This window comes from Papio anubis, chromosome 3 (assembly GCF_008728515.1).
Source record: "Papio anubis isolate 15944 chromosome 3, Panubis1.0, whole genome shotgun sequence".
NCBI lineage: Eukaryota > Metazoa > Chordata > Mammalia > Primates > Cercopithecidae > Papio > Papio anubis.
Window position 1 is genome coordinate 94285983 of NC_044978.1, and position 16625 is coordinate 94302607.

At 36.1% G+C, this 16625-nt stretch overlaps 1 protein-coding gene across 2 annotated transcripts in view; it reads right to left on the reverse strand.

Annotated features, from left to right (window-relative positions):
• CORIN (corin, serine peptidase) overlaps nucleotides 1-16625 on the reverse strand; it is a 279582-nt gene that overhangs the window by 178436 nt on the left and 84521 nt on the right. For both annotated transcript variants that reach the window (XM_021938640.2, XM_021938639.2), the window contains exon 4: nucleotides 2123-2330. In XM_021938640.2, coding sequence (XP_021794332.2) covers nucleotides 2123-2330 — 208 coding nt within the window. The remainder of the gene's footprint in view (nucleotides 1-2122; nucleotides 2331-16625) is intronic.

The following is a 16625-nucleotide window of genomic DNA, read 5'->3' on the forward strand; positions in this document are numbered from 1 at the left end:
AACATGCCTTCCTCACTAAGCTTAATCATCTCTAGCTTTTCATTTAAAGTGAGAGATATGCCACTCTTCCCTTCACCTGAACACTTAGAGGCCATTGTAGAGTTGTTAATTGGCCTAATTTGAATATTACTGTGTCTCCCAGAATAGGAAGGCCCCAGGTGGGGGAGAGAGAGACAATGGAACAATAGTCAATATATGGAATCAACCTAAGTATCCATTAACCAATGAATGCATGAAGAAAATGTGATACACACACACACACACACACATACACAATGGAATACTATTCAGCCATAAAAAAGAAAAAATCCTGTTATTTGCCAGAACATGGATCAACCTGGAGGACACTTTGTTAAGCGGAGTAAGTCAGGCACAGAAAGACAAATACCACAGGATCTCATTTATATATAAAATATTTAAAATTTGATCTAATTGAAATAGAGAGTAGAATAAAGGCTAAAAGAGGCTAGGGAAGTTCAAGGGTGAAGATTGGGGAAATGTTGGTCAAATGACACAAAATTACAGTTACCTAGGGGGAATAAGTTAAAGAGATCTTTTATATAGCATGGTGACTATAGTTATTGATAAATATATTGTATTCTTAAGTGGTCATAGTGGTGTGTGCCTACACTCCCAGCTACTTGGGAGGCTGAAGCAGGAGGATTGCTTGAGCCCAGGAGCTTGAGGCCAGCCTGGACAATACAGCAAGACCCCATCTCTAAGTGTGTATGTATATATAGACAAATATGTACATGTATACACACATATATGTACACATATGAATGTATATATACACATGTATACACACATATATACACACATACATATATGTATGTGTCTGTATATATATGTACACACATATGTGTATATATGTATGTGTGTATGTGTAGTATTCTTAAAAAATGCTAAGACGATGGATGTAAAGTGTTCTTACCACAAAAATGGTACAATGTGAGGTGATGTATTTGTTAATCAGCTAGATTTAGCCATTCCATCATGTATGTATACTTCAAAACATCATGGTTACACAATAAATGCATGCAATTTTATCTGCCAATTTAACATAAATAAGAATTCAAACACACAGAAAAAATGAAACTTATTCTTGTATTACTATTCTAAAACTTTGTAACATTTTAATTCAGAAAATAATTGGTGTTATGTGTGAATAAGTAACACATGTTTTGAAATTTTTTTAAGTGTACACTTAATATTCAAAAAATTCCATCACATACTTTTGATTGATGTACTTATTGAAATTTTCCCTGATCCTGTTTGATATCATGCTGGAGAGCCTCTGTCTATCTCTCTGTGTCTACACTTTGCCCTTCTCGTCCTGCTCTGCCTCCCAGTGTTGAGTGGAAGAACCACCCAACATCTAGGTATGGTTGATACTTGCTTTAAAGTATAAGATTTGGGACTTTTGAACTGATGAGATTTAGTTGAAATTCTGGATCTCATCCACCATGCTCACATGAATTATGCACCCTTGTCCTCTGGTTGTGGATGACTTCATTTGGTGAGAGGCACTGGCAGATGGGAGGGTGGGAGGTAAGTGAGGTCAGGGTATTTATCCCTCCTTTTCTCTCACTGCAAGACTGAAGGGTTGGCAGCGGCCATGCTCCTCTGCCTAGGGTCATAGCACCTGGCCTGTCCGAGATCCTTCACCCATAGATACAACTCTCTCTAGGTGCTACTGGCCGTTATTCCCCTTCCATCTTGGGTGGTGGAACTATATCTCCGTATCATGAGATCCTGGTGCCTCCTATCACTTACTTGTTCTCTTAACCCTGCCCACAGCTCCATAAATAGTCTCTTCAAGAAACTCTCTTATCACCCCTTTGAGTGTGTTGTCTATCCTCACTGGAACAGCTATTATGGTATTCCTCTGATAGCATCAATCTAACATTGTGAATAATTTTTTCCCATAAATAAAATTATTCCAGATTTTCAAAACATTTCCATTTTCAAAGAATTAGAACTAGCCATGACTAATGTGGGGCTTTTTTACTCCTTTAATAACAACCAAAATGAAAGGGAGTCGTTTGGATAATTTTTTTTCTCCTAGGATACTTCTGCTATAACCAACTCTTATCACTGAATAATTTGGGCTCCCAAATACCTGTCATCGCCATCAATGATGCACTCAGGAAAGGCGAGACTACAGCCAAACAGCATGATATGTTGATAGCAACTGAGGCGATGGAGATATGTGAAAAACTTGAGGAACTTCTCCATTTCCATGTTTCTGACAACTGAGAGGAGAGGTGTCGGTGTGGAGTGGTAGGGCAGCATCTGACACTGGCTATGGGTGATGTTCATGCAGGCACCTGGGAAGTAAAGACAAGCACATTTAAGGGTGGACACATCAGGAGCAGATGTTTGCAAACTCATTTAGTATTTGTTTATAAGATAAAGTATACTTACTGTAAGAAAAAATTTAGATATGCAATCATACACATATGTGCATGTAAGTATGTATATGTGTAGGATAATGAAATCCAGCTACAAATACTTACAGAGGAAGAGTACTCATGTCCTGGGAAAATGTGTGGAAAATACATACTCTGCATACATAGCTGGTAGGCATATAAACTGGTAATCACCTTTTCTTTCGGATCCCAGTAGGACAGGGCAATATGGACCCAAAAAAAATCTTTTCAACGTGCAAATTCTTTGACATTGTCAAGTCATTTCTAGAAATTTATCCTAAGGAAATAATCATATTTGTGAATGTGGATTTATCTACGGGGATCTTGATCTTTGCATAGTTTACACTTTTTAAAAGATAGAAATCATCTAAATATTCAGCAAAAAGTACTGTTCTAAATATATGGAACAAACAATAGAATATTTAGGTACATGAAAGATGCTTCAGAAGACTAATCACATGGGATGATGCTCATAATATAATAAATAAAAGTAGGAAGTCACAAAACAATTTATATACAATGATCTTGTTTTAAAAACACAATTTTGCAAAGATTTGTAATCCTGTCTATGTCAACAGTTCAGGAGCAGCTCAGAGCCTCTGATATTATCGTCGCCCATAGTTGGTTCTTTTGGGCAAAACTACATCCATGGCTTTTCCAATGTCTTCATGCCAGAAATTTGCCTGGTTGACCCGATATAAACAAAAATGTTGACGTGTGTTATATGATGGGATTTTAGGAGTCTCTACATTTTCTTTTTTATTCGGTATTCTCTTGTCTGTATAAAGATTCATTGCTTTTATTGTTGTTGCTTAAACAAGATTCTCTTATTCACAATTACCTCAGTTTCAAGGCCTAGTTATATGAAATCATATCTATATTATACATGAGAAAACTCAATTTTTAGAAGGCTAAGAAATCTGCCTAGAGGTGCATAGCCATTATGTATAAATTTCAGATCTGAAACTATGTCTTCTGAGTAATTTCCATTACTTAGAGCCAATGTAGAAGATTATGTTAAAAATAGTTCTTAAGATAATTCTTAATAGTTCATGAGAGGAAGAAGCTAAAAAGCATATAATGAAATATCACAAGGTCTGTATTTATAGTAATATGTAATACACCCATATATTTTGACCACATCTTTTTATCAGTTTCAATTATATTATTTTATTTAGAGGTTATCAGCTTTTGGGCTTATGCCTTTGATGGAAGCCCATATTTGAATAACAAAAGGCTCATTCCCTCCATCTAGCCAAAGAAACCACTGAATATTAAGAGATCATTTGAAAAATGCAAGATAGAAAACATCCTAGGGGTCGGGCATGGTGGCTCACGCCTGTAATACCAGCACTTTGGGAGGCCGAGGTGGGTGGATCACAAGGTCAGGAGATTGAGACCATCCTGGCTAACACGGTGAAACCCTGTCTCTACTAAAAATACAAAAAATTAGCCGGGCATAGTGGTGGGCACCTGTAGTCCCAGCTACTCCAGAGGCTGAGGCAGGAGAATGGTGTGAACCCGGGAGGTGGAGCTTGCAGTGAGCCGAGATCGCTCCACTGCACTCCATCCAGCCTGAGCGACAGAGCAAGACTCCGTTCCCCACCATCAAAAAAAAATAGTAGCATTTGGAGAGCTTCATTGTTTCCTTTACTGCCACATAACATTCCATTGTATGTTGTACTGGGATTTATTTTAAAAACCTCCCTTTAATAAATATTTGAACTGTTTTCAACTTTTTGCTATTATATTGCTGTAATAAGTAACCTGTACATATGCCTGAAAAGTACAATAGATTCCCAGAAGTAGAATTGCTAGGTAAACGGATAAATGCTTTCAGAATTTTGGCAGCTATTGTCAAATTCCCCCATCGTCGAGAAATACCATTTTGCATTCTCGCCAACAGTGTGTGAGGATGTCTGCTTTCTCAGTCTCATCAACAGAGAATAGTGTCAAACTTTTGGATTTTTGCTAATCTGATAGGTGAGAAATTATATTGTAGGGTGATTTTTCATTTGCATTTAACTTGTTGCCAGTGAAGTTGAGCACCTTTTCATATATTTAAGGACCATTTGCATTTTGTCTTCAGTTTCATATCCTTGGAAGATTTTTCCTACTGACTTTTAGGGGTGTTTTTTCTACTTTTATAAGCTCCTTATTAGGGAGATTAATGTACTGAAATATTCTAACACTTTTTCTTTACTTTTGTGGTTTTGAGATTATTTTAAAGAACTAACAACTACATAATCATTTAATAGATGAATATATTTTATTCTACTTTAATCCAGCTGTTGGTGATAAAAAGATTTGAAAGTTGAAAAGTAGCTAGTTCAGAGGCAGAGCTCAAAATCGAATCTGGAGTAAGGTATGATAATATCTGACATTTGAGTACCCCTTTATAGTTTACAAACCACTTCTACCCTTATCTTTTAAGGTTGTATTAGTTAGGTTTGGTTTGGCTGTAGTGAAGGAAAACTGAATATAACATTGCTCTAAGCAGAACAAAATTTCTCTGCCCTATAGTAGTCTAGATGAGTCGTCCAGGACAGGAATTGGATCCCGTGGTGCCAGAAACATAGGCTCTTTATGTAGCCCTAACTTCATGGCCCAAGACAGTGAAACCTATGGTCCAGACAGAAGGGTGGAGAAGTAGTAAAGAGGACAAGGGCACACTCTTACTATTTCTTAAGAACAGTTCCAGCTGCTACAAGACCCTTCCACATATATCCCATTATCCAGAACTTCGTCACATGGCCACATCTAGTTGCATGACAGGCTAGGATTATTCCAGTTTGACATGTGCCCAGATAAAAATGGGGAGTGGGATCAATTACAAATGAAGGAGAAAGAATACTGGTGTTCAACCAGAAACCTCTGCCAGAAAAATAAATAGAGAAGGCATCATTATACTAATTATAAAAGAAAATAAAGGTCGCAGTGGCTCACACCTGTAATGCCAGCACTTTGGGAGGCTAAGGCGGGTGGATCACCTAGGTCAGGAGTTTGAGACCACCCTGGCCAACATGGTGAAACCCCATCTCTACTGAAAATACAAAAATTAGCTGGGTATGGTGGCGGGCACCTGTAATCCCAGCTACTCGGGAGGCTGAGGCAGAAGAATTGCTTAAGCTCGGGAGGAGGAGGTTGGCAGTGAGCTGAGATCACACCACTGCACCCCAGCCTGAGCAACAGAGCAAGACTCTGTCTCAAAAAAAAAAAAAAAAAAAGTACAACTATTTTCCTATTCAAGATGTTTGATTAAGCATATATCCTCCCTCCTGACACCTCACAAAAAAAAAGAATAGTCAAGGGGAAAAAAGCATAAACTCATAACAGTAAAGAGCATAGAGAAGGGCTTCCATCAGTACATAAATATTTTTAGCAAATTTCCACCATCCAAAAACAGCATGCAAAAAATTTTGAAGTTTATGAAAGAGGATGAAGTCAATTTGCCCAGCAGAACCTAGGAGACGTTCCGGGCTGGAGTTGGCAGATAAGGCAGAGAAGAAGAACAAAAACTGGAACTAAAAAAGGGAGACATTAAAGATCTGTATATGAAACAATTGCTCCTCACTCCACCCACAGACACAGAATACAAGATGGCCAGGAAATTACCACCATTAAAAAGAAAAAAGAAAGAAAAATAGTCATCTATCTCTAAAAAAATTACACAAGTGGTCTGAAAACCGAGAAAACTGGCATGGCTATTGGTACCACAGATAAGGTTAATAATAACTGAAAATGTCATTCTGAAAAAATAGAAATAGTTCAAGACAGAAGAGAACTTTTTAAAAAATCATCAATAACTTCAGAGTAAAGTGATCATGTAATTTATCATCCTACCCGAGAAAATTTAAAGAATGATAACAATGAGCAATTAATAGCTATGCCATGAAAATAACTCTAAACCATGACTGTCTCCTATGAGGCAAGATATATAGATTTAAATAGGTATTGCATCCATAAATGAGAATAGGATGCTAAGAAAAAGAAAACTCAGAAGAGAAAACCTTATAATCGACACCACATAAATGCAAAGGATCATAAGAGATTACTATGAATTATACAACAACAAATTAGATAACCTAGAAGAAATGCATAAATTCCTGGGTACATACAACTTACCAAGACCGACTCATGAAAAAACAGAAAACCTGAACAGCCCAATAATGAGAAAGGATATTGAATCTGTCAGACCTCTGAGCCCAAGCTAAGCCATCATATCCTCTGTGACCTGCAAGTATACATCCAGATGACCTGAAGTAAATGAAGAATCACAAAAGAAGGGAAAATGGCCTGTTCCTGCCTTAACTGATGACATTACTTTGTGAAATTCCTTCTCCTGACTCATCCTGGCTCAAAAGCTCCCCCACTGGGTACCTTGTGACCCCCACCCCTGCACTCCAGAAAACAACCCCCTTTGACTGGAATTTTCCACTACCCACCCAAATCTTATAAAGCGGCCCCACCCCATCTCCCTTTGCTGACTCTCTTTTCCGACTCAACCCACCTGCACCCAGGTGAAATAAATAGCCTTGTTGCTCACACAAAGCCTGTTTGGTGGTCTCTTCTCACTGACGTGAGTGAAAGAACCAGTAATAAAAAGTCTTCCATCACAGAAAAGCCCAGGACCTGACGGCTTCACTATTAATTCCACAGAACATTTAAAGAACTAATACCAATTCTTCTCAAACTCTTCCAAAAAACTGAAGAAAAACGAATATTTGTAAACACATTTTACAAAGCCAGCATTGCCCTGATACCAAAGCCAGACGAAGACACTACAAGAGAAGAAAATTACAAGTTAATAACTTTCATGAATATAGATACAAAAATCCTCAACAAAATGCTGGCAAACTGAATTCAACAGCACATTCAAAAGATCATTTACCATGATCAAGTGGAATTTATACCTGGGATGCAAGGATGTTTCAACATACACAAATTAATAAATGTGATACATCACCTTAACAGAATGAAAGACAAAAACCATATGACCATCTCAAAAGACAGAAAAAACACTTGAGAAAATTAAACATCCTTTCATGGTAAGGCCTACAACAAATTAGGTATAGAAGAAATGTACTTCAACACAATAAAGGCCATCTACCACAAATCCACAGCTAACAACATACGCAATGGGAAAAGAGAAAAGCCATCCTCTAAGATCAGGAAGAGAACAAGGATGCCTGCTCTTGCCACTACTAGTCAACATAGTACTGGAAGTCCTAACCAGAGCAATTAAGCAAGAGAAAGAAATAAAAGGCAATCAAATTGGAAAGAAAGAAGTTACATGGTCTCTGTTTGCAACAACATGATCTTATATTTAGAAAAACCTAAAGATTCCACAAGGAAACCTGTTAGAATAAGCACATGCAGAAAAGTAGTAAAAGTAGTATTTTCAAAATCAACATAAAAAATCAGTTGTTTCAATCAGAAATGAAGGAGAGAAAAATAAAATAAAATTAAAAATAAAAATAAACCATTTTTATACATTAACAACAAACTATATAAAAAAAGAAATCAAGAAAACAATCACATTTACAACAGCTACAAAAAAAAAATACTTAGGAATAAATTTAACCAAGGAGGTGAAAGATCTTACACTGAAAATGATGAAGCATTGATGAAAGAAGTTAAAGAAACACAAATAAATAGAAAAATATCCTGTATTCATGGTTTGGAAGAATTAATCTGATTAAAATATTCATACTATGCAAAGTGATCTACAGATTCAGTGCAATCCCTATTATAATTCTAATAACATTTTTCAAAGAAATACAAAAAATCCTAGAAGTCATATGGAAACACACAAAAAATAAACAACCAAAAAAAAAAATTGAGCAAAAAGAAAACTGAAGGTTTCACACTACTTGATTTCCAAATACACTGCAAAGCTATAGTAATCAAAAAAGCATGATATTGGCATATAAACATATAAACCAATGTAATCAAATGAAGAATCCAGAAATAAATCCACACATTGATGGTCAATTGATTTTCAACAAAGATGTCATGAATACACAATGGGGAAACAATAGTCTCTTCAATAAATAGTGTTGAGAAAACTGGATATAAAGATTTAGAAGAATGAGATTAGCCTTTTATTTTACACCATACAAAAAATTAACTCAAAATGAATTAAAAACTTGCATTGAAAACCTAAAACTATAAAACTACTAGAAGAATACATAGGGGAAAAGCTCAGTGACATTGGTCTGGTTAATAATTTTTTGAATATGATCCCAATGGCAAGGGCAACAAAAGTATAAATAGACAAATGGGATTACATCAAACTAAAAAGCTTCTGCACAGGCAACAGTCAACACAGCAAAGAAATAACTTACAAAATGGGAGAAAATATTTGCAAACCATACATCTGATAAGGGGTTAATATTCAAAATACAAAAGGAATTTTATTGAGTAGTTAGGAAACAATAACTAAATTTAAAAGTGGGAAAAGGCCCTAAATAGACATTTTCAAAAAAAAAACATACAAATGGCCAACAGGTATATGAAAAAAAGGTTCAAGATCTCTAGCCATCAGAGAAATGCAAATTAAAACCACAATGAGTTATTACCTCATACTTGTTAGGATGGCTATTACTAAAACAAAAACAAAAAATGAAAAAACAGAAAATAACAAGTGCTGGTGAGGATGTGGAGAAAAGGGAGCACTTGCACACTGTTGATAGGGTTGTAAATTAGTATAGCCATTATGGAAGACAGTATGGACATTTCTCCCAAAAAATAAAAATAGAATTACAAAATGATCCAACAACCCCATTACTGGCTATATATCCAAAGGATGTAAAATCAAAGTGTTGAAGAGAAATCTATACTCCCATGTTCACTGCAGCATTATTCACAATAGCGAAGATATGGAGTCAACAAAAATGTCCGTCAATGGATGAATGGATAAAGAACATGTAGTATATACACACAATGAAATACTATCTGGCTTTTAAAAAGAAGGAAATTTTGTCATTTATGACAAGACAGATGAACCTAGAGAACATTCTGTTAAGTGAAAACTAAGCACCAAAAGACAAAAACCACATGATTTCACTTATATGTGGAATCTTAAAAAGTTGAACTCATAGAAGCAGAGAGTAAAATGATGGTTACCATGTACTAGGGCTGCAAGGGTGAGGATTGCGATATGTTGGTAAAAGGATCCAAAATTTCAGTTAGACAGGAGAAGTAAGATCAAGCAGCCTATTGTACAGCATGGTGACTATAGTTAATAATAATGCCCTGTACACTTTGAAAATTGCTAAGAAAGCAGATTTTAAGTGTACTCACCCCCCAAAATTATTTGAGGTTAAAAAATAAAAAGAGATCCAAGTGATATTACAACAACTTTTTTCATATTTCGTGTAAATAAAGGCAGCATTTTGCATTGGGAAAAAATGGGTTGTGAGCCCTCACAGAGGGACCAATTAGACTGGAAATTTTTGGTGCCTATTCCTGGCTGTACCAGGAAGGTAGTCAACTCGGGTCAGGACTACATCAGCAGAGTGGAATAATGAAGATCATTCTCTATTCTAGATAATTCACCTAAGAAGAAACATTTTGCCAGAATGATTTCTGGGAAAAACTAATTTGAAAGGATATTGTGTACTTAGGAAGATCCGTAAGAGGGTTACAGTAAGCTAAGAGAAAACACAAAACTGAAGACAGGGTCTCTCTATGAAGATTTAAGCTTCTTTTTTTTTTTAACTTTTATTTTAAGTTCATGGGTACATGTGCAGGTATATTACATAGATAAACTTGTGTCATGGGGGGTTATTGTACAGATTATTTTGTCACCCAAGTATTAAACCTAGTACCCATTAGTTATTTTTCCTGATTCTTTCCCTCCTCCCACCCTCCACCCTCTGATAGACCCCAGTGTGTGTTGTTTCCCTCTATGTGTCCATGTGTTCTCATCAGTTAGCTCCCACTTATAAGTGAAAACATGTGGTATTTGATTATCTATTCAGGTCTTAACTAACTGTAAACCAAACCTAAACATGGTAACTATTCTACTTCTCATAAGAGAAAATCAGGAAACAAAAGACACATTTTCTTAATGAGTGATTTATAACATTTGTAAAAAGTCTTTACAGATATAGTGAAGGCACAGTTAAGCCAATGTTTTGCTAAGTTATACAAAAATATGTAACTATTTTGTGCAATGCCATGTAAATTATCAGAGTTAAGTAAAAGCTAGCTATTCTTGTCAAGAGAAATACGAGGCTTGGGAGTTTATTTTCTATATAATTGTATATATTCTAGACTAAACGTTTTCTAATGCAACCCTGATTCTCTTGGTGATGTATTTTGCCAAGCTTCAAGCTTTCACATTACATATATGTATATATGTAATTGTCTCTATCTTATTACTAAATGCACATTCATACTTGGTTTTAAGACGTTTAAATCATAAGTAAAGGCTCATAACAAGTTGCAATTCATTCATTCAAGAAACTACTTACTGTGACAATGCTTTTAAAACAGTGAGGGGTCAATTGTTTTTGTAAATCAATTATTCACATTCCATAGAATTAAGTGAGATTTAACATTGCAGCTGTAGCAGCATCTGTCAGGCATTTTTTTATAGATTGTGAAAGAACTACACCTTGCCCCATAAAATCATCCATCCTAGAATTATGAATGATTGAATAATAACAATAATTAAAATGCATATAGTGTCTTCAAGTTTGTTAAACACTTTTCTGTACATAGTATGTTGTTTCCACAGTCTGATTCAAAATCCTGGCTTACTATTTTATATTTATGTGGCCTTTGGCAAGTTATTGAACTCCTCTGTTTATCAGTTTCCTTATCTGTAAAATGGAAATAATAATAACTGTGTAATGGGTTTATTATAAAGATAAAACAATGTTTACACAATGTCCAGCACATAGTATGTGATATAGAAGTTTTTGCTATTATTATTATCTCATTCGTGACTCACAAAAACTCTGTGAACTAGACAGGGGAGAGATTTGTATCCAAGTTACATAGGTAGGAAAATTGAGGCAAAGACCCAAAGTAAGCTTTCATTCTGCTTTTTTCTTCTGGATTCTATAATGTATCCATTTATAAAGGGAATAGTTACTGATTTATATAGGAACAAAATTCAAAGTTGAATTACTTAGTTTTGCTTACTTGTACAATAAAACAATGCTGGGAGTTATAATTTTTTTAAAAAGTAAGCATTTTAAAACGTTAGTCATTTAAAAATACGTATTCAGTCTCTATTATACAAAGGCACTTAGTGCTATAGAATATTTTTTAAAAAGAATTTGGAATTGGAACACATTTTACATATTTAGCCAAAATTTAACACATATAGAAATTATTTGTTTTTCATGCCAACAGTGGTAAAAATAAATTCTATAATGATGAGAGTATAAAAAATTACTTACTGGAGCAACATGTTCAATAAGTAAAGGATTTATTGTAAAATCCACTGCCTCACTAGTGGTTTGTTTTAAATTTCACCACTTACGAAGGTGATGAGATCTCAGTGGACTTTCAGTCCTATGTAGTTTATTGGGAGTAATTATGTAGTAATAATTAAGATTTGAGTATGGGAGTAATGAATTCTAGGACTAACAGGGCAGGTTTGCATACAAAAGCCTGGATTATACCAGCTGGGTATTGTGGTCCTTAATGTATTTGTAAAAGGCTCATTTAGATAACCCTCTCTAACTCAGAATCCTCTAAACTTAAAATCTATCATAAGTCAGAATCAAGTTGAGCAACTGTTTTCCTTTTTACTCTCTGACTCTGCAAAGGAAGATTTTTATGGAGAATAAGATTGTAAGGAAAGGCATGTTCTACATACTCAAAAGGAAACATTTAAAATGAACTTCTAGTCTCCTTAAGATACACATAAGACATGTCATTTCTTTCTTTTAATAAATATACCTTTTATCTTCTAATAAATATACCTTCTAGGTATGTTTAGTATATAAATATATGCCTAGGTATATATATTTACTTAAACCAGGTTCATTGATTTGAAAGATAAAAGGTATATTTACCTTTTATATTTATTATTAATCGCTAAAAGATAAAACACTCCTGGGTGTGGAAGGATGTTTAGTTCACATTATTAAACATGGTTTCTTTCTGGGTAGGGTAATTTGGAATGATTTTTTTCCTTCTTGCTTTATGCTTCCAGTTTTCTATACTGCTTAAATAGTAGATATATAATTCTGATAAATAATCAAATTATTATTTTTTAAAAAAGCTTTTAAAATAAACTAAAAAATGTGACCAGCTTCTCTGTCATAAGTCTGGCTTGTTTTTTGGTGAGGGATGTGGGAGTCAGCACGAAAGAGAAATTGTAGTACATGGGTCAAAGCAAAGGGGAAAAGGGAGCAAGTAGACTCCTCCTAACCTTTCTGGCTAGTATTTTCTGAGTTCTTATCATGTGCCAGACTGTTAGACTAGCTCCACTGACAAGTCTTGCAGTGGCTTCTTCTAGAAAAGCAGCAGCAACCTCAACAAAGAAGGAAATTCTGTCATATCATACGGTATGGAGGAAACTTGAGGACATTATGCTAAGTAAAATAAGCCAGTCACAAAAGTGCGAATATTGCATGATTCCACTTACCTAAAGTATCAAACATAGTTAAACTCATAGAAGCAGAAAGTGGAATGATGGTTGCCAGAGGTTGGGCAGAAGGGGAAACGAGGAGTTGCTAACCAATGGGTATAGAGTTTCAGGCGTGCAAAATGAAAAAGTTTTGGGGATCTGCTGTACAACAATGGGCACATTAACAAGTGTAATGTATACTCAAAACTTTGTTAAGAAGTTAGATTTCATGTTTTCTCTTTAACAATAAAGAAATTAGAGAGAGGGCAAGATGGCTGACTAGACACATACAAGTGGAACAGCACCCCTGGAGGGACTGAGATGACTGGCATTTTTTTTGTTTTTTGTTTTTTTTTTTAAGAATTGCCTCATTTACAGGAGAATGGCGGGAACCCGGGAGGCGGAGCTTGCAGTGAGCCGAGATCGCGCCACTGCACTCCAGCCTGGGCGACAGAGCAAGACTCCGTCTCCAAAAAAAAAAAAAAAAAAAAAAAGAATTGCCTCATTTATTATCTTTCTTTTTTATATATATTTTAAGTTCTAGGGTACATGTGCACAACATGCAGGTTTGTTACATACGTATACATGTGCCATGTTGGTATGCTGCACCCATTAACTAGTCATTTACATTAGGTATATCTCCTAATGCTATCCCTACCCCTCCTCCCACCCCACGACAGGCCCCGGAGTGTGATGTTCCCCATCCTGTGTCCAAGTGTTCTCATTGTTCAATTCCCAGCTATGAGTGAGAACAAGCAGTGTTTGGTTTTCTGCTCTTGCAATAGTTTGTTAAGAATGATGGTTTCCAGCTTCATCCATGTCCCTACAAAGAACACGAACTCATCCTTTTTTATGGCTGCATAGTATTCCATGGTGTATATGTGCTGCATTTTCTTAATGACTGGAATGCTCTAAACAGATCTTCAGAGGGAAGGCACTGAGAGTGGATAGAGGGAAGACACAGAAGCTCAGCTGAAGAGGGAGAAAGTTGGCACCTGTAGGGCCAACTCTACGGGGAAGTTAATGGTGTTTGATGTGTCCCCAGGCATTTTCTGCTTCACTACTTCTCATGATTGGCTGTGATATGATTGTTTGGCCATTACCCAATCTCTAGAACAAGCTAGAGAAACTCTAGGAAAAAAACTTTAGATGTAAGGTTTCCATTTCTATGGATTTGGGGTTTTGTCTTTTGTTTTGGGGGATTCTTTGAGTCAAGGTTTCACTCCATTGCCCAGGCTGGAGTGCAATGGTGAGATCTCAGCTCACTTCAACTCAACCTCCCAGGCGCAAGTGCTTCTCCCACCTCAGCCTCCCGAGTAGCTGGGACTACAGGCGCTCCTCACCATGCCTGACTATTTGTATTTTTTGTAGAGATGGGGTTTTGCCATGTTGGCCACGCTGGTCTCAAACTCCTGAATTCAAGCAATCCACCCACCTCAGCCTCCCAAAGTGCTAGGATTTTTTGGGGTTTTTTTTTTTTTTTTTTGAGTCAAGGTCTCACTCTGTTGCCCAGACTGGAGTACAGTGGTGAGATCTCGACTCACTTGAACTTCAACCTCCCAGGTTCAAGTTGCTGGGTGTGGCATGAGCCACCACACCCGACCAAGTCTTCATTTCTTTCCCACAGCAACCTCCCATATTATTCATTTAAAAAATTTTTCGTTTACTTTAAAGAACACATTATATGGTAACATAGTTACTGTGGCTTAACAGCTATCAGGACATCATAAATCAGTCTCCTGAAATGCACATTCTAGAGGATTATGTTGAGTGCACATCTACAAACATATAGCCACAACAAAACAAACTCTCTGAGCTTGATTACTTAAAAAACAATGGAGGAATTTGGAGGCAATTCCAATGAGAAAATTACAAAATTTTATATCTCCCACTTCCTGAGGTGATAACATTCCCATTAATACCAGCAACAGCAATGTTGGCCTTCCCATACTCTACAGACAAAATTGAAAACTACAGGCTCTGTTCAACTGATTCAAGATAATTATTAAATTTTAAAATGAAGCAGTTTAATCTGTTTAAAAATAGAAGTTCCAAGATAGACCTTTAAATTAAAATATATTTTTGTCCTTGTAAAGAAAACTTTATGAAAAAAATGTTGCATTTATTATAGAATTAAAATGGTATGAATTAGCAATATTATATTTTAGAAAAATAAAAAGAATCGAAATCGATCATGTTTGCTTTCTGAGCCTGTCTTATAAAATTTCTCACTTTATTTCTCAAGTCATAAGAATATGTTCATGTTGCAAGGCAGTTAGTAGATAACTGGCTGCTTGGGGACAGGACCTCTGTCTTATCCATCTTTATAGTCCATACTGCAAAAACCCAGAGTATGACATCCAATAAATAGCTGCTGATTTGGTGCTTCACAGAATATTAACCTAGATTCTCTAAAATTTGAGACATCTCATACAATTTAGAAAAGTACACAGACATCAGAATGGGTTTACACAGCTTAATATAATTATAAACAGGTACTATACCATAAGTCTTATTAATTCAAACCCTGGCCAGGCGCGGTGGCTCACGCCTGTAATCCCAGCACTTTGGGAGGCCGAGGCGGGCAGATCAAGAGGTCAGGAGTTCAAGACCGGTCTAGCCAACATGACGAAACCCCATCTCTACTAAAAATACAAAAATTAGCTAGGCGTGGTGGCGCACACCTATAATCCCAGCTACTCAGGAGGCTGAGGCAGGAGAATCGCTTGAACTCAGGAGGTGGAGGTTGCAGTGTGCCAAGATCGTGCCACTGCACTCCAGCCTGGGAGACAGAGCAAGACTCCATCTTGAAAAAAAAAAAATCAAACACCACATGTGAATATTAGATTAATGATCCAGAGCAGCAAAATAGAAGAATAAAATGTGTTAACACTGAAACACAAGAAGTGGATTGCATCAAATTGAACAGATGTAAAGCTTTTGGTTTGGAAAACTCATTACCCTAATCATTTCAGCTACAAGTGAAAAGGCATATTTTCCAAAGGCGCAAGTATAGCAAACAGATTCCCACTGATGGGATTTTTGCTTTCAACACAAAATAATACAAATACCAAAAACCTGAGATAGTCAACAAATTGAATAATTCAGGCAAAAGATTACATAAAGTGCCAATTTTTCTTTCAGAACCAGAGATAAAAATAAATTACACAGTTTGGGTTTTTCTGTTTTTTTGATTTTTGTTTTGACTTTCATCTGAGCCTTTGACTTTTAAAAGATCATTTTGTCATTGAGTTTGACGAGAATTATTTTTGCAATGCTGTTAACATGCTACTGTTTTGTTTGTTTTCCTTTTTTTCTCTCTGTGAATCAAGGGTATTGGGCTGTTCTTCCTAAAGAGAAAATTGTGATAATGAAGCTGCAGAGAAAAAATTTGAGCCACAAGCTCTTTTGATGTGACTGTTTAACTCTGACCCTCACTTGCTATATGTATTAATATGACATAAACATATAAGCTTGGGGGCATTTGTCACCTGGAGGATATTGCAGGATTCATTTAGGAGAGAGGGTCAGGAGTCTTGCCAAGACATCTTTGAAATAGGAAATCTAGGACTATACCCAAAGGGGAGTAAAACAGTCAC